This window comes from Octopus sinensis, linkage group LG28 (genome assembly GCF_006345805.1).
Source record: "Octopus sinensis linkage group LG28, ASM634580v1, whole genome shotgun sequence".
NCBI classification, from domain to species: Eukaryota; Metazoa; Mollusca; class Cephalopoda; order Octopoda; family Octopodidae; genus Octopus; species Octopus sinensis.
Genome location: NC_043024.1, coordinates 2,983,518 through 3,009,204, shown reverse-complemented (window position 1 = coordinate 3,009,204; position 25,687 = coordinate 2,983,518). Strand labels below are relative to the sequence as shown.

General features: G+C 40.4%; 2 protein-coding genes across 4 annotated transcripts; both read left to right on the top strand.

The window, feature by feature from the left end:
- Window positions 1-25,074, top strand: LOC115225582 (zinc finger protein 62 homolog). 3 transcript variants are annotated; one of them, XM_036514419.1, is made up of 5 exons: window positions 1-47; window positions 1,159-1,596; window positions 1,630-1,716; window positions 22,182-24,201; window positions 24,753-25,074. In XM_036514419.1, exons 2-5 carry the CDS (start codon window positions 1,521-1,523, stop codon window positions 24,904-24,906), a joined length of 2,337 nt encoding a protein of 778 aa, XP_036370312.1. In that variant the 5' UTR covers window positions 1-47; window positions 1,159-1,520; the 3' UTR covers window positions 24,907-25,074. The 3 variants fall into 3 exon arrangements, with proteins under 3 accessions (XP_036370312.1, XP_036370313.1, XP_036370311.1); XM_036514420.1 differs by lacking the exons at window positions 1-47; window positions 1,159-1,596; window positions 1,630-1,716 and adding an exon at window positions 20,206-20,282 and having other exon boundaries at window positions 21,362-24,174; window positions 24,810-25,074; XM_036514418.1 differs by lacking the exons at window positions 1-47; window positions 1,159-1,596; window positions 1,630-1,716 and adding an exon at window positions 20,206-20,282 and having other exon boundaries at window positions 21,362-24,201.
- Window positions 10,212-13,211, top strand: LOC115225581 (zinc finger protein 658B-like). Its single transcript, XM_036514423.1, has 2 exons — window positions 10,212-12,244; window positions 12,532-13,211. The coding sequence occupies exon 1, from the start codon at window positions 10,351-10,353 to the stop codon at window positions 12,214-12,216; it is 1,866 nt and encodes a 621-aa protein (XP_036370316.1). The 5' UTR covers window positions 10,212-10,350; the 3' UTR covers window positions 12,217-12,244; window positions 12,532-13,211.
- Window positions 25,075-25,687: the final 613 nt, after the last annotated feature.

Sequence of the window (25,687 nt, the reverse complement as noted above, 5' to 3'; positions counted from 1 at the left end):
GATGAATGAAAAATTATGAATGACTCGACCAACTTTGTATATTTTAGGTAATTATATTATGAATGGAAATTAACTCCTGTCAGGGTGAACGATTACGCTTATGGACAGCCTAAAGCGACCGATTATGACATATGAGGGTTGGTGTTCCAACACCTGGGTGGTTAAATATTTTAATTTTCATCACAAATTACGTTTCACTGTTAATTAGTTGTTCTAGCTTTCTTGACTTTTTAGCTAAATTTTAAATGAGAAAGTATGTATTATTTGTATTGGTATGAAGACAGCGGTCTAGCAGAATCGTTAGTACGCTGGACGAAATGCTTAGCGGTATTTCGTCTGCCGCTACGTTCTGAAGTTCAAATTCCGCCGAGGTCGACTTTGCCTTTCATCCTTTCGGGGTCGATAAATTAAGTACCAGTTACGCACTGGGGTCGATATAATCGACTTAATCCGTTTGTCTGTCCTTGTTTGTCCACCTCTGTGTTTAGACCCTTATGTGTAGTAAAGAAATAGGTATTTCGTCTGCAGCTACGTTCTGAGTTCAAATTCCGCCGAGGTCGACTTTGCCTTTTATCGTTCGGGATCGATAAAATAAGTACCAGTTGAACACTGGGGTCGAAGTAATCGACTCATCCCCCACCTCCCCAAACTGCCCTTATGGCAAAACTTGGAAATAATTATTTGTATTGATAGCACAACACACATCGTAATCTTTTATACTATGTGGTTAATCTTGTGTGTGTTTATGTGTATGTACATGTGAAGGCGCATGGCTTAGTGGTTAGGGCATTCTGCTGACGATTGTAAGGTCGTGAGTTCGATTCCCGGCAATGCGTTGTGTCCTTGAGCAAGACACTTTATTTCACGTTGTTCCAGTCCACTCAGCTGGCAAAAGTGAGTTGTACCTGTATTTTAAAGGGCCGGCCTTGTCACACTCTGTGTCACGCTGAATCTCCCCGAGAACTGCATTGGGGGTGCGCGTGTCAGTGGATTGCTCAGTCACTTACACGTTAATTCCACGAGCAAGCTGTTCCGTTGATCGTATCAGCTGGGACCCTCATCGTCGTAACCGACGGAGTGCTCCTTACATGCACACAGACACGAGTTTCATCTCTCCAAAATCGATCTTGTTACATTATATATTTTCTTTCGTTTCAGTTGTGCTGACTGTTCCATTACAACCCACCATACAAAGAAAGACACAGCTTCCACCAGAACAAATCATTTATGGATGCTCTCTGTCTCTTTCCCTTTGAAGTCTACATAACTTGCATTAACTATATCCAGAATTATTATTCAACATAGATATAGAGGTCATTTTGTTTCCACAATGTGTGACACTTAGAGATATCACAACTTGCATTAAACATCCAAGTGTTCTGCAGAAAAAAATCTACATAGCATATTTTCCTTATACGTAAAGAGAATCTCATGATGTTGGTATCATAGGACAATAAGCTGAGCCATAATAGAGATTATAACCACAGACATAAGTTTTCAAGAAATTCTTCAGAATTAATATGGAGGATGGTAGTCACTCGGACACTTCTAACACAAACGTTTCTGACATTAAAGATTCAGTTAAACAGATGTCTGGTAAGAAATTATTCTCTTATGATAAAAATGATGGTGGTAAGAAATTATTCTCTTATGATAAAAAAACTTCGTCCTGTGAAGGAAAGTCGTCAAAGAGAAATATTAATTGTGAAATATGTGAAAAGACTTTTGTGAATTCCAGTAATTTAAAAAAACATAAAGGTTACATACTGGGGAAAAACCATTTCAGTGTTGAGATTTGGTGGAAGTCATTGAAGATCCAGAAATACCACCTGATTCTCCACAGGCGTAGTCACACTGGAGAAACTCCTTATCACTGTGATATATGTGGAAAATCTTTTATTGATAATTGCTATTTAAGAAGTCACAAACGGACACATACCGGGGAAAATACTTTTGACTGTCAAATATGTGGAAAATCTTTTCCGCATAATTCTCGGCTTGTTGTTCATGTACGAAGCCACACGGGAGAAAAACCCTTCCACTGTGAAACGTGTGGAAAATCATTTGTGGAAAATAGTTATTTAACAAGGCACAAATGCTTATACCCTGGAGAAAAACCTTTCTGTTGTGATATATGTGGAAAATCTTTTGTTGATAAAAGTAATCTAACGAGTCACAGACGAATTCACAATCGTGGGAAACCATTCCGCTGCGAAGTTTGTGGGAAGTCTTTTATGAAGAACTCAATACTTGTTACTCATGTACAGGTTCACACTGGAGAAAAACCTCATCATTGTGAAACGTGTGGAAAATCATTCTTTACCAATTCTCGTCTTAGAGTTCACAAAAGAATTCATACTGAAGGGAAACCTTATCATTGTAACATCTGTGGGAAATCATTCTCGTTAAATTTATATCTCGTTAGTCATAAAAAGGTACATACAGGTGAAAAACCGTTCCATTGTGAAATCTGTGGGAAATGCTTTTTTAAACAAAAGGGTACACACTGGGGAAAACCGTCCCATTGTGATATTTGTGGAAAATATTTTTACTCAAGCAGTAATTTAACAAGACACAAGTTATTGCATTTTGGGGAAAAAAAGCTTTCCGCTGTGAAATCTGTGGGAAAACTTATGTGAATAACAGTGATTTAAGAAGACATAGGCGGAAGCATAACGGAGAAAAAACATTTCACTGTGAAATTTGCGGAAAATCATTCTTCGATAATTCCGATCTTATTGTTCATATTCGTAGTCACACTGGAGAAAGGCCTTATCATTGTGACATTTGTGAGAAAACATTTACCTATAAAAGTTACTTGAATAAACACAAACAAACCCACACAGGAGAGAAGGCTTTAAATTGTGAAACCTTTGCAAATGTGAAGTTGTAGAATACCTCAACATAAAACAGGTTGAATATTTTGGCCAGATGTAACCGGTTTAAATGCTAAAGGGTTGAGCAGTTTTGGAAAACCACAATTTAAAAAATTTTTTTTGTATGCAACATTTACCTATAAAAGTTACTTGAATAAACACAAACAAACCCACACAGGAGAGAAGGCTTTAAATTCTGAAACGTTTGCAAATGTGAAGTTGTAGAATACCTCAACATAAAACAGGTTGAATATTTTGGCCAGATATAACCAGTTTAAATGCTAAAGGGTTGAGCAGTTTTGGAAAACCACAATTTAAAAAAATTTTTTGTATGAGACATTCATGAGTGAACATGGTACCTGGAAACTGTGTGAAGCCCAATATGTAAATATGTGAATGTATCTTTGCGTTTCTGTTCATCTGTTCGTCTTTCACCACTTGACAAACTATTTATCTGTCCACACCCTATGACATAGCAGTTCAACAAAAAGGGACTGTTAGAATAAGCACCAGACTTAAAACAAACATTGGAATCAGTTTGCTCCCCTCTGGACTTCACAGAATTGCTCCAGCATGGCCACAGTTCATTGAAACAAATTAATAAATAAACAAATACATTGCCTGCATGTGGTTTGCAATATGATAAATATTTATCTATTATTAAACAATATATTGACAGGATGGTCATATCTGGAACACCTCTGTTATCTCCTATGATTGTGGGTTATTGAAATGTCAATAAAACTGTAACGTGATTGCATTTTGTAATTCAGTCATTTATGGGGATGTGTGGCTCAGTGGTTAGGGTGTTGGACTCACAACTGTAAGATTGTGGTTTCATTCCCTGGGGTAAAGTCTTGAACTTTTTAAGTCTTGTTTGGAAGTTGTTAAAGTCTATGATCTTGGCAAATGTCTGGAAAACATTGTTGCAGAATTACATCATCATCATCATCGTTTAACGTCAGTTTTCCATGCTAGCACGGGTTGGACGGATCGACCGGAATCTGGGAAGCCAGAAGGCTGCACCAGGCTCTCCAGTCTGATCTGGCAGTGTTTCTACAGCTGGATACCCTTCCTAACACCAACCACTCCGTGAGTGTAGTGGGTGCTTTTTATGTGCCACCTGCACAGGTGCCAGGTGAGCCTGGCAGCGGCCACTGATTGTGGTTTCATTCCCTGGGGGAAGTCTTGAACTTTTTAAGTCTTGTTGTGTTTGGAAGTTGTTGAAGTCTATGATCTTGGCAAATGTCTGGCAAACATTGTTGCAGAATTACATCATCATCATCATCGTTTAACGTCAGTTTTCCATGCTAGCACGGGTTGGACGGATCGACCGGAATCTGGGAAGCAGAAAGCTGCACCAGGCTCTCCGGTCTGATCTGGCAGTGTTTCTACAGCTGGATGCCCTTCCTAACACCAACCACTCCGTGAGTGTAGTGGGTGCTTTTTATGTGCCACCTGCACAGGTGCCAGGTGAGCCTGGCAGCGGCCACGATCGGTTGGTGCTTTTTACGTGCCACTGGCACCGAAGCCAGTGAAGGCGGCGCTGGCATCGGCTACGTTCGGATGGTTAGATGATTTGACCAAGTCTGATGAGTTACAGGACTGCATCGTGCATCAATGTTTGCTTTGGTATATTCTCTTTAACCTGATGCAATTCCTAATGGCAACCATTTTTAAAGCACTCTGGGTACTTTATTAGGGGTGCCAGCATCTTAAAGTGGCCCCTATAACTGATGGAGAGGATGATCATAGGTGAAGGGATGAGGGAGGTAAGTAAGAAGAGAAAAGGGGTCATATGGCAAGGAAGGGGAAAGAGGGCGGGTGATTAGTGGGAGGTCATAAAAAATGGGAGGGGTACCGTTGAACAGGTGATATGGTTAGTTGTGCTGTGAGATGTAGGACTATCCCACATTATAAAGGGTTAATTTGGATGGAAGATATGAAGAAGGGAGGTATAGACTAGATTGGAGAGGAATCCTAAGAGAATTATTGCAGGAAAAGGATGTGTGTGTGGGGGGGATCATGTGTGGAAATCAGAGGGGGAAAAAAGAAGGAAAACCAGAAGCTGTGAGAAGAGAGAAAAAGGGCCGAGGGAGTGGGATGGGCTAGAAGTAAACAATGTTACAGTTGTTTTGGATTTTGAAGAATTTCAGATAGGCCTTTTTGATAAAACGGGTAACAGAGAAGACAACTGAAGATCATGGCCAGGAAGGGTTTGGATATCTATTTCTTTACTAGCCACAAGGAGCTAAACACAGAGAGGACCAAATGGATTAAGACGATTATATCAACTCCAGTGTGTTACTGGTACTTAATTTATCGACCCCGAAAGGATGAAAGGCAAAGTCGACCTCGGCGGAATTTGAACTCAGAACGTTATGGCAGACGAAATACGGCTACGCATTTTGCCCGGCATGCTAACGTTTCTGCCAGCTCGCCGCCTTTGGATACTGATATCCAAACCCGTTTTTGACTGTCAAGTGTCACTGCTGAAGACATCGGGAATGAGATTTTATGTAGCAAGGCTGAAGAAAAAAGAAGATGAAGTTATGTGGCCAACACTATTTGGAATGATGTATCTTAGGGGCATTGTCTTTTATGGTGGTATGAAGCCATTTGAAACAAGGAGAATGCTTCAAGGTAACATCACTGACACATACCCTTTTCCCCACCCTCAATAGCATGTGCATCACAACTTCATACAAGCAGACAACATCATAATCTGTTTTTGTGGGGATGAGATGAGCCATAGGGAAAGGGCTTTGATGTCAATGGTCAAAGGGGCTTGACCGGAACAAGAAGGTTGAGAGAGGAAGTGAGGAAAGCTAGACCAGGTTCGTTCTTTTTTGCCTTGTCAAACAAAAGGTAGAGTGTACAATGCTTGTGTACAAACTGCAATGCTGCATGGTAGTGAGAGAGATGGGGACAGGATGCAGTGAGGGTGTTAAAGCTTGAAAAAAAATATATAAAGTGTGCTCCTGCTGGATGTAACATGTAGCAATGTGAACAATAGGCGCGGGAGTGTCTGTGTGGTAAGTAGCTTGCTAACCAACCACATGGTTCCGGGTTCAGTCCCACTGCGTGGCATCTTGGGCAAATGTCTTCTGCTATAGCCCCGGGCCGACCAAAGCCTTGTGAGTGGATTTGGTAGACGGAAACTGAAAGAGAAGCCTGTATATACATGTATATATATATATATTATATGTATGTTATATATGTTTGTGTGTCTGTGTTTGTCCCCCTAGCTTGCTTGACAACCGATGCTGGTGTGTTTACGTCCCCGTACACTTAGCAGTCGGCAAAAAAAGAAACGATAGAATAAGTACTGGGCTTACCAAAGAAGAAGTCTGCGGGGTCGATTTGTTCGACAAAGGCGGTGCTCCAGCATGGCCGCAGTCAGATGACTGAAACAAGTAAAAGTAAGAGAGTAAAAGAATGAGGTACAATGTCGCCTAGAAGAGGGGATGAGAAAACTATCGAAATTAATGCGACAAACAGATGTGAGACAGAAGGCTGTAGTGTAGTATAGCAGCTGCTATTGTATAAGACAACTATGTACAAGCATCATGAGTACATGCAAACAAGCGGCAAGTCTGCGATCGCACTGAGTAAACAGACAAACATAGCTTGCATACACGACTATGAACAACCAGCATACTGTACATCACTAAACTACAGGAGTGGCTGTGTGGTAGTAGCTTGCTTACCAAACATGGCACCTTGGCCAGTGTCTTTGCTATAGCCTGCCGACCAAAAGCCTTGTGAGATTGGTAGACGGAAACTCAAAAGAAGCCGCCGTTTATATATATATTTATTATATACATATATATAAATATATATTTGTGTGTCTGTGTTTGTCTTCCCCCCCCAAAAAAAACACGCTGACAAGAATGCTGGTGTGTTTACGTTCAACGTAACCGGTTCGGCAAGAGAAAACCGAAGAATAAATACTAGCTTACAAAGAATAAGTCCTGGGGGTCTATTCTTAGACAAAGGCGGTGCTCAGCATGGCCACAGTCAAATTGAAACCAGTAGTAAAGATTACAAGTGATTAAATACGCCTAGGGCCTACTGGTGGTTCGAAATTGCACTCACCAGCACAATAACATTATGCCGGTGTCGCCTCTTATTTTCTTATCATTAATAACGTACAAAATAGACCGTTGGATCCTTCAAGGGACTTTCGTTAACCGGCAGAACGTAGCAGAAATGGTAGCGTTTTTCGTGCGTTACGTTCCGAGTTCAAATTCCGCCGAGGTCGACTTTGCCTTTCATCCTTTTGGGTCGATAAATTAAGTATCAGTTACGCACTGGAGTCGATGTAATCGACTTAATCCCTTTGTCTGTCCTTGTTTGTCCCCTCTATGTTTAGCCCCTTTGTGGGTAGTAAAGAAATATATATCGCCCCCCCCCCAGTGCGAAACTGGTACTTTATTTATCGACCCCGAAAGGATGAAAGGCAAAGTCGACCTCGGCGGAATTTGAACGACTTCAAATTACCGAATATGTCAATTAATTGGAAAGACTTAGTCTAATTGTAAATACGAAAACACGGCTACAAAATGTATTTCTATTGTTAGTTATTCCGTAATTGTAATGGAAAGCAGAAGAAAGTAAAATTCTGAAATTTCGAGGTTTTTAAAGAAAATCCTTTTTTAGAGGCCATAAGAATTATTTGTATTTATGTAGAATTTTGCTAATTACTTTGTGGTGGGTTTAGATTATAATTATGTTGAAAAAAAATTAGAAAAAGCAACTGCAGGTGCTTTTTTTCGGTCGTTCATTCTGTCTCTCAGACATTCTCGGCTTTAATTTCGGTAAGTTTAACACTTTTTATTATTTGCTTTTGAAGTTTTTTGGCTCTGTGGTTCAGAAGCTTGTTTTCCCAAACTATGTGATCTTAGGTTCAATCCCGCTTGCCCTGCTTTGTGGAGAAGCGTTTTCTAGTTTAGCTTCTGTCCGACCAAAGCCTCGTGAATGGAAACTGAAAGAAACCCGTCGTGCATGTACGTGTGTGTATGTTTATGTATGTATTTATGTGTATGTATGTACGTATGTATGTATGTACGTGTGTATGTATGTATGTATGTACGTAAGTATATATGAATGTATGTATGTATGTATGTGTGTGTGTGTATGTATGTATATGTATGTATGTATGCATGTATGTATGTATGTATGTACGTGTGTATGTATGTATGTATGTACGTGTGTATGTATGTATGTATGTACGTAAGTATATATGAATGTATGTATGTACGTGTGTATGTATGTATGTGTGTGTGTATGTATGTATGTTTGTATGTATGCATGTATGTATGTATGTATGTACGTGTGTATGTATGTATGTACGTAAGTATATATGAATGTATGTATGTATGTATGTGTGTGTATGTATGTATGTGTGTGTGTATGTATGTATGTATGTATGTACGTGTGTATGTATGTATGTATGCATGTAAGTATTTACGTATATATGTATGTATGCATGCATGTAAGTATTTACGTATATATGTATGTATGCATGCATGTAAGTATTTACGTATATATGTATGTATGCATGCATGTATGTCTGTATGTAAGTACGTATGTATGTATGTCACAAATCAATAAGCAGTTGTTATTCGATCTGCAAACGCCTGATTAAAAGTGTTTCAGTCTAGACCCAACCAGTCCTTGTGTGGTCATTAGCGTAAAGTTGTCAGCAGTATCAGAATCGTCGTTCGGTTCTGCGTTAGTGTACAGTCCACAACAGTAGTCTATACTGTGAAATGACCTGATCTGTGTTAGGGTTTAGAGTTAGACTGTTCACAAAAGTATGAATGGCCTGGTAGACTGCTCGCTAAAGTAGCACCCATCCTACTGTAACCGCTGATGCTAATATAGATTATAGATAAACATTGGCAAGTTCCATTGACAGAAGTGATAAGTGTCTTAATTCCAACAAGAGCACTCAGAGAGCAAACCTCCGCCAAGTCAACACCAATGTCCTCTCAATGATTAGCCAGAGATGATTTTTAAAATGAGAATTTCTGAATTAAACTCAACTGCTCTCACAAATTACAATACTAAAAATGAACCTGACCGCTCTCAAAAATTAAATACAAAGCAGGAAAAATAATCCAGAATCCTTGTCAGGTACCAGATTGATCCCAAAACCTAATCAGTTCATGCCAGTCATGCCAAACATCCCTGAAAGTTTCCATTTTTCATTTTTGCATGTCTGTATCATTAATTTATGATACTGTATATATTTTAACTTACTGTGCATTTTGACCAAGATATTTGTCTTTAATATCTTTTCTATTTACATATTAATTGTGTTTTACATATATTTTTTTGTGTTTTTTCAGGGTTTGTGATGGCATTACAAGGGAAACCTCTCTCTCTCTCCCAGGACATTGCAAGAAATCTGTTTAAAGACTGAAGAATGATATCATGAAGAAGACACGTCACTATACATAACTATAATGTTGATTAAATTACTGTGAAATATCTCTCTGAATCAATATTAACTTCAAATATTTTGTGCAAAGTTGCAAAAATGTTTACCAGATGAATTTGTGTGTTGAATACAATTGGAAACTTTACTATGATTCATCCTGTTCACATGTCTTCCATTCTGTGAAACATGTTTCATTGTTGGATTGTGACAAGTGGAGCAGGTTTAAAGATCTTTTATTTGTGATGTTTTTCATTCATGGATTGAATCTAGCAAAGGGATTCTATCTAAATGAAGAATCTTAAAATAATTTCTTTTCGGGATATATATCAAAATCAAATTCGGGATACATAATCAAAATCAAATTCGATGACTGGCGTCCGTGCTAGCAGGGTGCAAAGAGCACCATATGAGTGTGATCATTGACAGTGGCTAACTGGCTTCAGTGCCAGTGGCACCTAAAAGGCACCATTCGAGCGTGATCGTTACCAGCGTCGTCTTACTGGCACTCGAGCCCTGGTGCTAGTAGGGTATTAAGAGCACCATCCGAGCGTGATCGTTGCCAGAGCGGCTATCTGGCCTCCATGCCAGTGGCCAGTAAAAGACACCATTCGAGTGTGATCGTTACCAGCGTTGCCTTACTGGCTCCTGTGCCGGTGGGATGAGTAAAAGATTTGAGCAAGGTTGTTGCCAGTACTGCCGGTGGCACGTAAAAGCACCCACTGTACTCTCGGAGTGGTTGGTGTTAGGAAGGGCATCCATCTGTAGAAACTCTGCCAGATCAAGATTGAAGCCTGGTGCAGCCGTCTGGTTCGCCAGCCCTCAGCCAAAACCGTCCAACCCATGCTAGCATGGAAAGCAGACGTTAAACGATGATGATGATGATGATGATATTTTCAGAATTTATTAACACTGTTTGAGGAAACAATATTTATTTGAAATATTAATTGAAATCTGTCTTTATTATAAATTACAAAGAAAAAAAAAGCAACATATGTTTACATTGTTCTGTGATTAAGAGAAGAAATTATGGATGAGAAACTGTGTGAAAATCAGGTTTGTAACGAAACCCAGCCTGGAGATAACGATGTATTGCAGCAGCCTCAAGAAGAGACGGGGAAAAAATCGCATCCCTGTAACATTTGCGGAAAGATGTTCGCGATGAAAAAAAATTTAGATCGGCATAAATTAATTCACACAGGGAAAAAGCCGCATGAATGTGATATCTGTGGCAAAGCATTCTTACTAAGGGGACAATTATCTACCCATGAACGTACTCACACAGGTGAGAAACCGTTCACCTGTGATGTCTGCGGTAAAATGTTCTCTCACATTGGTAATTTAACATGCCACATACGCACTCACACAGGTGAGAAACCTTACTGTTGTGATATCTGTGGCAAAGCATTCTCTCAAAGACATTCTTTACTTTACCATAAAAATGTTCATACGAGAGGGAAACAGTTCCCCTGTGAATTTTGTGATAAAGTATTTCCTGAAAGTAGTGCCTTAGCTAAACACAAACTTATTCATACAGGTGAAAAACCATTCCAATGTAAGATCTGTGGCAGAGCATTCTTTGCATGCAGTGCCTTATCTCAACATGAACATACTCATGCAGTTGAGAAGCCATTCCACTGTGATATCTGCGGCAAAACGTTTTCTCAGAACAGTTTGTTAAACAGGCATCAGCGTAGACACGCAGGTGAAAGGTCGTATTCTTGTGATATCTGTGGAAAGGCTTTCTTTGAGAGCAGTGCATTGTCTTGTCACATACGTATTCACACGGGAGAGAAACCCTACGGTTGTGATATCTGCGGTGAAAAGTTCTCCCAACGTAGCAATTTGTCTCGCCACAAACGTACTCACATCGGTGAGAAGCTACACTCTTGTGATACGTGCGGTAAACAGTTTTCGGAAAGGAAATCTTTACTCAACCATGTCAAAAATCATACAGGAGAGAAATCATTCCACTGTGACATCTGTGGTAAAATATTCTTTGAAAGAAGGCAATTATCCAACCACATCCGTACTCACTCACGTGGAAAACCTTACTCTTGTAAAAGCTGTGATAAATCTTTCTCCCAGAGAACTTCTTTACTTTACCATGTAAGGACTCATATAGGAGAGAAGCCATTCCACTGTGAAATTGGTGATGAAACCTCTTCTCGGAAGAGTTTGTTAAACAAAATTAAACCTACAAAAGCAGGTAAGAAGCCGTACAGGTGTGATGTCTGTGGCAAAACATTCTCCCAAATTGGTCATTTAGCTTGCCACAAACGTATTCACACGGGAGAGAAACCCTATGATTGTGACATCTGTGGTGAAAAGTTCTCCCAGCTTGGTAATTTATCTCGCCACAAGCATATTCACACAGGTGAGAAATCATACTCCTGCGATATCTGTGGTAAGCAGTTTTCTGTGAGGACGTCTTTGCTCTACCACGTAAGAACTCATACAGGGGAGAAACCGTTCCACTGCGACATCTGTGGTAAAATGTTTTCTCAGAACAATTTCTTAAACAAGCATAAACGTAGACACTCAGGTGAGAAATCGCACTCTTGTGATATTTGCGGTAAGCCGTTCTTTGAAAGTGGTGCTCTATCTCGTCACAAACGTATACACACAGGCGAAAAACCATTCCGCTGTGATTTCTGTGGTAAAACATTCTCCCAAACCGCTCATTTATCTTGCCATAAACGTGTTCACACAGGTGAGAAACCCTATCACTGTGATATCTGTGGTAAAACGTTCACTTTAAATAGCAGTTTGAGGAGCCACAAATCTGTCCACACAGATGAGAAACCCTATTTCTGTGATGTCTGTGGCGAGGCATTCTCACAAAATGGTGATTTGTCCAGACATGCACAAATTCACACTAGCGAGAGACTGTAATAATGATACTGTGTTATCTGGTCAAAGAATCTCTTTTCCCTCTCTCTCTATCTGCTCAGTCGACTCTCGGTCACTCGTTGGATCAGTGTCCTCCAGTCAGTTCTATCCTGGGCCACTTCTTTCAGATTGGCTATGTCCATTCCGATATCACTCTTAATGGTGTCAAGCCAGCGGGTTCTTGGTCGGCCTCTTCCTCTCTTGCCACTGACCATTCCGAGCATAATGTCCTTCTCCAGGGATTCTCTCTGCATAATATGACCGAAATATGCCAATCTACGCTTGGTGATCCTAGCTTCTAGCGACATTTTCGGCCTTATCTCTTTTAGTAACTATGTATCTTATCACTATGGTGAAACGTTGCTAGAATGGATTGAACTTCAGGAAAATGACCTGAAAACCCGCATTCTATTTTCAAGATGTTGACAAAATGTGCAATCACACACAAAATGTCAGCTTCCAAATTATGTTACCTGACTGGGTGAAAATTATCAAACTTTAAACCTCTATAACTTTTTTTTTTTTTAAATTTCTGGAAAAAGTGAAATATCTCCAGCAATTTAGCTTGGAAAACTACATTAATATATCAAATTTCGAAATTTTCAATAAACTTTGATTTTTGAAATCCTGACAACAACCAACTCAAGCAACACTGGAATTGGGCCTAAATCGTTTGAAACGCAAGCCTGAAGCTGTACCAAGTGACGGTGTTCCATCACCATCGGAACCAAAAGCCTTGAAGCTACCTGAAGAGAAAAGGAAGGACTCAAATGACAGAAGAGAAAAGCTTGACAAAATCAACTTCGCCCTCCACCGTGCAGGCAATGCCATCAACTCTTTGCAAGAATTGGTCTACGGAGCCATCGGAAGCATCACCAAGTGGAGGCGCAATGGCCCAGTGGTTAGGGCAGCGGACTCGCGGTCGGAGGATCGTGGTTTCGATTCCCAGACTGGACGTTGTGTGTGTTTATTGAGCGAAAACACCTAAAGCTCCACGAGGCTCCGGCAGGGGGAGGTGGCGACCCCTGTTGTACTCTTTTGCTCCAACTTTCTCTCACTCTTTCTTCCTGTTTCTTGTCCCCCGACTTCCTACGCAACCGCCGAGCCTGGATGCGCATTCATCCATCCGTCGATGCTCTCGGTGTCGGGGGTTGACCTGCTTTCTCTTCTGCGGGTCTTACGAATAGCAAAGGACCACATTTCGGACTTCTCCCACTACAGACGGGACGAAGACCACTTCGCTCAACAAAGAAGCAGCATCACCATAATGGAAGCATTCAGCAAAGAAGAAAATAAATTCTCAGATACATGATAAAGCCGATGAGAGTATTGACCACATTCCTTTTGGAACAATCCGAAAGGGTGCCCTGATGGAAAAGACCACAAATTCCCTCATAATTCATGCAACAATATCTTTGACATCTTTTACAAAACATCAACTGTAGCTAAACTGTCTTGTGTGATCATTCACCACATAGGATAAGTAACAACCAGATGTGAGAGGGAGCAAAGGAGTTACAGACAGAGGGGTTAGGCTAATGCAGTTTCACACCCCTCCTTTTTTTTTTAGGATTCCTACGTTTTAGATATCGGAAATTATGAATATGCAACCCCCACCCCACCCATTAACATTTTTTATTTTGCTTACTTTAAAGAAATTGTAGCGAATTTACGAACATATGCAAATCGAAATTAAATACAAAAACATTAAAGTGAAAAGAATCTGTGTTTTACTTGAGTTTGCCCTTAATCATAATCCATTTTATTGCCTTAACCCTTTTGTTACCATATTTCTATTGAGATGCTCTGTGTTTCTTTCAATTAATTTTAAATATAACAAAGAATTTAGTAAAATAACTTAGTTATCATTAAGCTAGTGTTAGGAATACAAATTGTGACTAAGGTTTGTTGAAAGATTTTAATTCAGAACTTATGAAAACAAGGCATTTGTACTACAGAGCCAGAGGCGGTTTTAGCCGGGTTGGTATCAATCTGCCCAGATCAGATTGGAGTCTGGTGCAGCCATCAGGTTCGCCAGTCCTCAGTCAAATCGTCCAAACCATGCCAGCATGGAAAGTGGACGTTAAACGATGATGATGATGATGATATATATATATATGCGCAGGAGTGGCTGTGTAGTAAGAAGTTTGCTTCCCAACCACATGGTCCTGGGTTCAGTCCCACTGAGTGGTACCTTGGGCAAGTGTCTTGAGCCAACTGAAGCCTTGTGAGTGAATTTGGTAGGTGGAAACTGCAAGAAGCCTGTCATATATTTTATATGTATGTGTGTGTACATGCGTCTTTGTGTCTGTATTTGTCCCCTACCACCGCTTGACAACCAGTGTTGCTGTGTGCATCCCTGTAACTTAGTGGTTCAGCAAACGAGACTGATAGAATAAGCACCAGGCTTAAAAAAGAAGTATGAGTGTCGATTCATTCATTTGCCTAAAAGTTCAAGGCTGTGCTCCAGCATGGCTGCTGTCTAATGACTGAAGCAGGTAAAAGGTAAAAGATAAGTGCTTCACAACGGAAAAATTGGTCGCAGGAGTGGCTGTGTGGTAAGTAGCTTGTTTACCTACCACATGGTGCCGGGTTCAGTCCCACTGCATGGCACCTTGGGCAAGTGTCTTCTGCTATAGCCTCGGGCCGACCAAAGCCTTGTGAGTTGATTTGGTAGGCGGAAACTGAAAAGAAGCCCGTCGTATATATGTATATATGGAAACACTGCCAGATCAGACTGGAGCCTGGTGCAGCCCTGGCTTCCCAGACCCCGGTCGAACCGTCCAACCCATGCTAGCGTGGAAAACGGACGTTAAACGATGATGATGATGATGATGATATATGCATGTGTGTGTTTGTCCCCTTAGCATTGCTTGACAACCGATGCTGGTGTGTTTACGTTCCCGTCACTTAGCGGTTCGGCAAAAGAGACCGATAGAATAAGTACTGGGCTTACAAAAGAATAAGTCCCGGGGTCGATTTGCTCGATTAAAAAGGCAGTGCTCCAGCATGGCTGCAGTCAAATGACTGAAACAAGTAAAAGAGTAAAGAATAAGCAATCAGAAATAATCTCTGAAGTAAAGTGCTCTTTTTCGGAGTTGGTTTATATTACAGGTAACAAAAGGTAAAGGTAAAGACCCCACCCCTTGATCCTCAATGACCATGGGATTGCACCTAGAATGTTCCCTTCCGAGGCCCAAGTTTGAGCAAGGTTGTTTATGGAAGACCAGCAGTCACCCATGGATACCAGCCTCTCCTCTCCACACCATTATATGTATATAGGGTAAAGGGTAAAGACCCCCTTCGGTCATGAATGACCCTGGGATTGCACCTAGAATGTTCCCCTCTGAGGCACAAGTCCGAGCAAGGTTGTTTATGGAAGACCAGCAGTCACCCATGGATACCAGCCTCTCCTCTCCACACCATTATACGTACAGAGGGTAAAGGGCAAAGACCCTCTTTGGTCATGAATGACCATGGGATTGCACCTAGAATGTTCCCTTCTGAGGCACAAGTCCGAGCAAGGTTGTTTAGGGAAGACCAGCAGTCACCCATGGATACCAGCCTCTCCTCTCCACACCATTATATGTACAGAGGGTAAAGGGCAAAGACCCTCTTTGGTCATGAATGACCAAGGGATTGCACCTAGAATGTTCCCTTCTGAGGCACAAGTCCGAGCAAGGTTGTTTAGGGAAGACCAGCAGTCACCCATGGATACCAGCCTCTCCTCTCCTCTCCACACCATTATATGTACAGAGGGTAAAGGGTGAAGACCCCCTTCGGTCATGAATGACCAAGGGATTGCACCTAGAATGTTCCCTTCTGAGGCACAAGTCCGACCAAGGTTGTTTAGGGAAGACCAGCAGTCACCCATGGATACCAGCCTCTCCTCTCCACACCATTATATGTACAGAGGGTAAAGGGTAAAGACCCCCTTCAGTCATGAATGACCAAGGGATTGCACCTAGAATGTTCCCTTCCGAGGCACAAGTCCGAGCAAGGTTGTTTAGGGAAGACAAGCAGTCACCCATGCATACCAGCCTCCCCTCTCCTTGCCATTATATGTACAGAGGGTAAAGGGTAAAGATCCCCTTCGGTCATGAATGACCATGGAATTGCACCTAGAATGTTCCCTCTGAGGCACAAGTCCGAGCAAGGTTGTTTAGGCAGAATCGTTAGCACGTCGGGCGAAATGCTTAGCGGTATTTCGGCTGCCGTTACGTTGTGAGTTCAAATTCCGCTGAGGTCGACTTTGCCTTTCATCCTTTCGGGGTCGATAAATTAAGTACCAGTTAAGTACTGGGGTCGATATAATCGACTTAATCCCTTTGTCTGTCCATGTTTAGCTCCTTGTGGGTAGTAAAGAAATAGGTTGTTTAGGGAAGACCAGCAGTCACCCATGCATAGCAGCCTCCCCTCTCCATGCCACTGATGTTATCCAAGAGGCAGATACAGCTTGGCCCCAGGGACATTGCAATTCATTTCTACAGCTGAATGAACTGGAGCAACTTGAAATAAAGAAACTTGCTCAAGAACACAACACATAGTCCAGTCTGGGAATCGAACTCACAATGTCACTATTGTCAGCTCAACACTCTAACCACTGAGTCATTTACCTTCAAGTAATAGATTGTTTTTCTTTTGGTCATTGAGGTGTGCTAAAAATAACAGCTAAATAGACCTTAAATCACACTAGAATACAAATTCACAAATATTTTCTGAAAATTCCAAAAAGTGGCTGTGTGGTAAGTAGCTTGCTAACCAACCACATGGTTCCGGGTTCAGTCCCACTGCGTGGCATCTTGGGCAAGTGTCTTCTGCTATAGCCCCGGGCCGACCAATGCCTTGTGAGTGGATTTGGTAGACGGAAACTGAAAGAAGCCTGTCGTATACATGTATATATATATAAATATATGTGTGTGTGTGTTTGTGTGTCTGTGTTTGTCCCCCTAGCATTGCTTGACAACCGATGCTGGTGTGTCTATGTCCCCGCCACTTAGCGGTTCGGCAAAAGAGACTGATAGAATAAGTACTGGGCTTACAAAGAATAAGTTCCGGTGTCGATTTGTTCGACTAAAGGCGGTGCTCCAGCATGGCCGCAGTCAAATGACTGAAACAAGAAAAAGAGTAAAAAGAGTAAAAGAGAGAGTCATGAGGGGTTATATGTCGTGCGTAATTTGCTCATTTATACTTTCATATAAAAACCCGCATTCTATTTTCAAGATGTTGACAAAATGTGCAATCACACACAAAATGTCAGCTTCCAAATCCTGTTACCTGACTGGGTGAAAATTATCAAACTTTAAACCTCTCTTTTACTTGTTTCAGTCATTTGACTGTGGCCATGCTGGAGCACTACCTTTTTAGTCGAGCAAATCGACCCCGGGGACTTATTCTTTGTAAGCCCAGTACTTATTTTATCGGTCTCTTTTTTGCCGAACCACTAAGTTACGGGAACGTAAACACACCAGCATCGGTTGTCAAACGATGCTAGGGGGACAAACACAGACACACAAACACATACACATATATATATATATATATACACATATATACGACGGGCTTCTTTCAGTTTCCGTCTACCAAATCCACTCACACAGCTTTGGTTGGCCTGAGGCTATAGTAGAAGACACTTGACCAAGGTGCCACGCAGTGGGACTGAACCCAGAACCATGTGGTTGGTTAGCAAGCTACTTACCACACAGCCACTCCTTTTTTAAAAAAAAATTTCTGGAAAAAGTGAAATATCTCCAGCAATTTAGTTTGGAAAACTACATTAATGTATCAAATTTCGAAATTTTCAATAAACTTTGATTTTTGAAATCATGACAGCCAAACAGGAGAGATCGATTTTTTTTTACCAAGCTCTCCTTTTGGAATTATTTCCAGAAAAAGAAACCAATCCTTTAAGAGTCATAAAAATAAAATGGGAACTGAAGTAGTTATAAAACATTTATTAATTCCAATAATAACTAAACTGCACGAATCTATTAAACCCAATATCCAAAAATAAAAATGGAAAGAAAATATCAATACAACACAAAGAACTTCGAAACTAAAGAGGATATTAACCCCTTATCCAACAATTATTTTGAAAATGAATGTATTTTTTCAGACATATTTTTTAATTGTTTTATTTTACTATGTTTTGAATGGTGATTTCGAGATATATTTCAAACCTTATTTATTATGAATTTTAATTCAATAATATTGATTTTAAATTACCGCTTTGGGCAGAAACGAGTTAACCCGTTTTTAGACGAAGGAACTCGTTTGCTGTCGATTTTGGCGAGTCTATCTTTTGACGAGTTAACTCGCCAGAGATAGAAAAAAAAACGATTTCGGTCAAAACGCATATATTCGTTTCAGCCGGGTAAGGGGTTAAATTTCTTTCCATTTAATGACATTTAATAAACGGCTTTTAGGTATTTCTATGTTCGCTTCATGGAAGTTATATGTTAATTATGTATTTTTGCACATTTTGAATGCCTTAAATGCAAAACAGAAATCAAAATCCAGAGAAACAAATGATGAAAGCATGGTTTACCTATTTCGAGGACTTTACTAATTCGTTTCAGGAAGGCCAAGTTAACTTTTGTATGTTCGGCGAGCTGGCAGAACCGTTAGCACGCCGGGCGAAATGCGTAGCCGCATTTCGTCTGCCGCTACGTTCAGTGTTCAAATTCCGCCGAGGTCGACTTTGCCTTTCATCCTTTCGGGGTCGATTAAATAAGTACCAGTTACGCACTGGGGTCGATATAATCGACTTAATCCGTTTGTCTGTCCCCTCTATGTTTAGCCCCTTGTGGGTAATAAAGAAATAGGTATTTCGTCTGCCGCTATGCTCTGAGTTCAAATTCCGCCGAGGTCTACTTTGCCTTCATCCTTTCGGGGTCGATTAAATAAGTACCAGTTACGCACTGGGGTCGAGGTAATCGACTTAATCCGTTTGTCTGTCCCCTCTATGTTTAGCCCCTTGTGGGTAATAAAGAAATAGGTATTTCGTCTGCCGCTATGTTCTGAGTTCAAATTCCGCCGAGGTCGACTTTGCCTTTCATCCTTTCGGGGTCGATTAAATAAGTACCAGTTACGCACTGGGGTCGAGGTAATCGACTTAATCCGTTTGTCTGTCCCCTCTATGTTTAGCCCCCTGTGGGTAATAAAGAAATAGGTATTTCGTCTGCCGCTATGTTCTGAGTTCAAATTCCGCCGAGGTCGACTTTGACTTTCATCCTTTCGGGGTGGATAAATTAAGTACCAGTTACGCACTGGGGTCGAGGTAATCGACTTAATCCGTTTGTCTGTCCCCTCTATGTTTAGCCCCTTGTGGGTAATAAAGAAATAGGTATTTCGTCTGCCGCTATGTTCTGAGTTCAAATTCCGCCGAGGTCGACTTTGACTTTCATCCTTTCGGGGTGGATAAATTAAGTACCAGTTACGCACTGGGGTCGAGGTAATCGACTTAATCCGTTTGTCTGTCCCCTCTATGTTTAGCCCCTTGTGGGTAATAAAGAAATAGGTATTTCGTCTGCCGCTATGTTCTGAGTTCAAATTCCGCCGAGGTCGACTTTGCCTTTCATCCTTTCGGGGTCGATTAAATAAGTACCAGTTACGCACTGGGGTCGAGGTAATCGACTTAATCCGTTTGTCTGTCCCCTCTATGTTTAGCCCCTTGTGGGTAATAAAGAAATAGGTATTTCGTCTGCCGCTATGTTCTGAGTTCAAATTCCGCCGAGGTCGACTTTGCTTTTCATCCTTTCGGAGTCGATAAATTAAGTACCAGTTACGCACTAGGGTCGATGTAATCGACTAGTTCCCTCCCCCAAAATTTCAGGCCTTGTGCCTAGAGTAGAAAGGATTATTACTGTTTCTAATTCCAATTACTCCGTTTTCTGTCACATATCATCGCAATCTTTATTCTGTTAAGCGATGTATCTTTGGCTTAGCATCGTCTTGAAACGGTTCGGGCAGTATTAAATTGTGTTAGGAACATTTAACTTACATCACCGGCAGTATCACTGAGACAGGAGGAAAATTATGAAGAATCTGACTAAATTAGTATATTTCAGGTAATTTCGGTTTTTTCTGCGTAGTTATTAACTCGTGTTAAGGTGAACGGCCGATGATTAATTAATTTTCGTTAGATCGTTAATTGGTTGTTCTCCTCCCTTTACAGAACAGCTGAAATATGTTTTAACCGGCAAATAACTAATTGATTTTCTTTCTTTACTCTTCTTCAACTTTTAGGATAACATTTAAATATCTGGAGATCTTTCGTCTCTAGTAGACCTTTCCGTCGATTTCCGTAAAAAACATTTTGTTTTTTACATATGGGCTTGCGGGAACTTTTGAAGCAATGAGAGCGAAAGAAACTAAGAGACAGCGATTGTATGACGAGGGTAGTTCTTTTGAAGTTACCCTGCATGGGAAGCATTGATGTACAAGTGTGTATGTGTGTGAACTTCAAAAGTTCCCGCAAGCCCATATGTAAAAAGAAAAAAATGTTTTTTACGGAAATCAACGGAAAGGTCTACTAGAGACGAAAGATTGCCAAATATCTAAAGCACGTGTTATTTGTATTAGCATCACAAAGCACATTGTAAACGTTTATGCTATATATGGTTGTGTGTGTATTTATGCTTTGAATACGTTCGTCCGTCAGATCGAGTGATTTCTAAGTGAAGGGTGACTGAGGACTTGCGTGGTGGGTTTTCTTTCGAGTGAGAAACACTTGCGCACGATGATCCTCATTCTCTCGTCCATGAACCACGTTCAATCCTGTAGCAAGACCAGGCCAAAACGACCGGGGGATGGAGACGGTGTGTGTGCTTATACTGCCTTCCTCTACGTTCAACCATGAAGGCTTCTTCGGCAATGTCCGCCTGATCTATTTTTCACATGCAAGCCCTCACCCTCACCAAGAGTCACTTAACAGTTTCATCACCCTCACCTCGAAACAGTTTACCGAGTTGTGGTTGCCGTTGCATGCGTGCACATACTTGGAGCCACAAGTGTGTGAGCCTAAGAGTATTACGTGTTTTCCCCATCGAAGGTACCACCCCTCCATGTCACCCCTTATATTTATGTATAAACGTGCATACACGCGTATTTCTCCCGTTCATCTATTTTATATTTCTTTCCTTTACAGTTGTGCTGAATGTTCTGTTACAACTTGTCGTACGAAATTTCCGATTCCACCTGGGCACATGCTACCAATTATTTATGGATGCTCTCTCTATGTTTGTAGCCTACATGACATCTATTAACTAAATCCACAATCAGGGAAGACTGAGAGTATTAAGGGCCCTCAGGCAGTGCCCAATTGACCAACTGCTCAGTCCACCCCTGTCCACAATACAGAATTTTTTTTTCTTCTACAATATGTGTGCCACTCGGATATGCCTCAGCCAGCAACAAATATTCCAAGTGTTGTGTAGAAAATATATCTGCATTGAATATTTCCTACACATATAAACAGAATCCCATGAGATATTTAAGTTAATTTTTGGGCTCAAAAAGCAAAAAGCAAGGCCGTTTAGGGGGACATGGAGTTATGTACAGGAAGAGTGTTGATGCAAAGAGTTCAGACCATTTCTGGTCAAGAGAGACTTTGAACCGAGCAGTCGTTGGCATCTTCACTATCTCGTCCGGCAGCTTATTCCACGGATCCGCAACACGGACAGAGAAAGCTCCTCTCCTTCGATTGAGATGAAATCGTCGCAGAGATGGATATCATAAGACAGGAAATTGAACCATTATAGACTATATCCACAGACATCAGTTTTGAGATTTCTTCAGGGTTAATATGGAGGATGGTAATCACTCGGACACTTCTAACACAACTGTTTCTGGGAATATAGATTCTGTTAAACAGACATCCAGTGCTGAGGAAGCTTTGTCTTATGGTAATAAACCTTTATCTCATAAAGAAAAGTCATCAGAGAAAAATATTAATTGTAAGATATGTCGAAAGTCATTTTCCAGTAATAGGTGTTTAGCAAATCACAAAAAACTACACACAGAAGGAAAACCATTTCATTGCGAAGTCTGTGGGAAATCGTATGCAAAGAACGTTCAGCTTGTTGTCCACATCCGTAGTCACACTGGCGAAAAACCTTATCATTGTGATGTCTGTGGCAAACCCTTTGCAATTCTTAGCTGTTTAACAACTCACAAAAGGATTCATAATAGGGAGAAACGTTACCACTGTGATATATGCGGAAAATCTTTTGTCGATAAAAGTTATTTTACGAACCACAAAAGGTTTCACACTGAAGGCAGGCTTTATTGTTGTGAAATTTGTAATAAGTCTTTCGTTGCTAAAAGTCATTTAACAAGGCATAAAAAAGTCCATTCTGGGGAGAAACCTTACCATTGTGATATTTGTGGGAAATCTTTCGCCATTAATTGTTCTTTAACGAATCATAAACGGATTCACTCTGGAGAAAGACCATTCCATTGTAAGATATGTGAGAAATCATTTGTCAGTAATAACTATTTAATGAAGCACAAACGAATTCATTCTGGAGAGAAACCTTACCGTTGTGAGACATGTGGGAAAGAATTTGCTGTTCTTAATTGCTTAACGAATCACAAGAGTCTACACTCTGGGGAAAAACCATTCCGTTGTAAAATATGTCGGAAATCATTTGTTAATAAAAATTATTTTACAAAACACAAGAAAATTCACTCAAGGGACAACCCCTATTGTTGTGAAATCTGTCATAAATCTTTCATATCTAAAAATCATTTAACAACCCACAAAAGAGTTCATACCGGAGAGAGGCCATTCCACTGTGAGATCTGCGAAAAGACGTTTACTACCAGTTATTCTCTTGGGGTCCATAGAAGGATACACTCTAATGAAAGACCTTATGGTTGTGTGATATGCGGGAAATCTTTCCTGGTGAAGTTCCATCTCATTAAACACAAGAGGATTCATACTGGGGAAAAACAATTCCACTGTGAGATCTGTGGAATGTCGTTTGTGGATAAGAGTTCTTTAACAAGTCACAAACGAGTCCACACGGGGGAAAAACCGTTCTTTTGTGATGTATGCGAGAAATATTTCTCCTCAAACAGTAATTTAACCAGGCACAAAATAATACACGTTGGGAAAAGAGAATTCCATTGTGAATTATGTGGGAAATCTTATTTTAATAATTGCGATTTGAAAAGACACAAAATAAAACATGATGGCGAAAAAACATTTCATTGTGAAATTTGCGGGAAATCTTTCTTTGATAATTGTAGTCTTACGGCTCACATTCGTAGTCACACTGGAGAAAAACCTTATCATTGTGACATCTGTGAGAAATCTTTCTCTTGTAACAGTAATTTAAAAAGACACAGACAACAACACATTAGGGAAAAGGCCTTCCGTTGTGAAATATGTGGAAAGTCTTGCTTTGATAATTGTGATTTAAAAAGACACAGGAAGGAACATGATGGTGGAAAAACGTTTCACTGTGAAATCTGCGGAAAGTCGGTTGCCAGCAGTTACTCTCTCAGAATTCACAAACGGATACACTGTGACGAAAGACCTTATAATTGTGAAGTATGCGGGAAATCTTTCTTGGTGAAGTTTCGTTTTGTTAAACACAAAAGAATTCACTCTGGAGAAAAACGATTTCAGTGTGAAATCTGTGGAATGTCGTTTGTCACCAAGAGTTCTTTAAAAAGTCATAAAAGGGTACATACGGGGGAAAAACCGTTCTTTTGTGTCGTATGTGAGAAATATTTCTCCTCTGACAGCAATTTAACCAGACACAAAATTATACACAGTGAGAAAAAAGAATTCCACTGTGCAGAATGCGGAAAATCTTATTTCAATAATTGTAATTTAAAACGACACAAAAGAATTCATGTGGGAGAAAAAACATTTCACTGTGACACATGTGGGAAATCTTTCTTTGATAATTGTAGTCTTATTGCCCACATTCGTAGTCACACTGGGGAAAAGCCTTATCATTGTGACACATGTAGGAAATCTTTCTTCCGTAGCAGTAGTTTAAGAAGACACAAACTACAACACATGGGGGGAAAAAGCCTTCCATTGTGAAACATGTGGCAAGTCCTATTTTAATGATTACTAGCAGTATCGCCCGGCGTTGCTCAGGTTTGTAAGGGAAATAACTATAAAGCATTTTTAGAGAGTTATAGCCAAAAAATAGCAAAAAAATGGGGAAAAAATGATGGTAAATTTTTTTGAGAGTTAAAAAGGTGGAGTTGCGTCCCCTAGACGGTCTGTGGTTTGGGTTTCTGATTCTCGACCCCATGTCGAATTTATCGATTTTTTTCAGAACTGGGGGAACTTTTCAAAATTTTCGCTGCGTTAGTTTTGAATTATGACATTGGGCTATGTGTGTGTCAAGTTTCATCAGAATCGGTTGAAAGCCGTGGTCAGGGTGAGGGTACGAGAAAACAGACACACAGAAAACGCACAGACAAACTGCCGTTTATATAGAGAGAGATAATTTAAAAAGACACAAACGGGAACATGGAGGAGAAAAGACATTCCACTGTGAAATCTGTGGAAAATCATTCTTCGATAATTCCGATCTTATTGTTCACATTCGTAGCCACACTGGAGAAAGGCCGTATCATTGTGACATTTGTGAGAAATCATTTACCTGTAAAGGTGACTTAAATAAACATAAACGAAGACACACAGGTGAAAAACCTAATTGTTGAATCTGTGGGGAATCATTTGTGTGTCATTTTAATTAGAACAAACACACACAACGGAGACAATATTGAAATGGTTTGTTTGAAGAATTCTCTAGAAATGGAAGCAGAAAGAACAAATTACTGAGAAATTTATGTAAAAATTTGTGATAAAATATTTGCATTTTTCTCTTATTTTTTTACTTGTTTCAGTCATTGGACAGCAGCCTTGCTGGGGCCACCACTTTGCAGGGTTTAATCAAACAAATCAGCCTCAGTACTTATTTTTTCAAAACCTTGTACCATAAATCCTCGAGTATAATCCACACTTTTTTTCCCAAAATTCAAAGGTCAAAATCCCTAGTGCGTACTATATACGAGGTTGAAAATGAAAAATATTTTCTAAGCAATGTCCGAGTCTCTATTTTGCTGTCAGGCAATGTTTATTCAGACGCATTTTGTCCTGTCAGGCGCGAAAATACCTTAAGCTAAGCCTGAAAGCAATGAAGTCATAAAAGAATCATCCATAACTTGCAATATATATATATATATAGGCGTAGGAGTGGCTGTGTGGTATGTAGCTTGCTCACCAACCATATGGTTCCGGGTTCAGTCCCACTGCATGGCACCTTGGGCAAATGTCTTCTACTATAGCCTCGGGCCGACCAAAGCCTTATGAGTGGATTTGGTAGACGGAAACTGAAAGAAGCCTGTCGTATATATGTATATATATATATGTATGTGTTTGTCCCCCTAACATTGCTTGACAACTGATGCTGGTGTGTTTACGTCCCCGTCACTTAGCGGT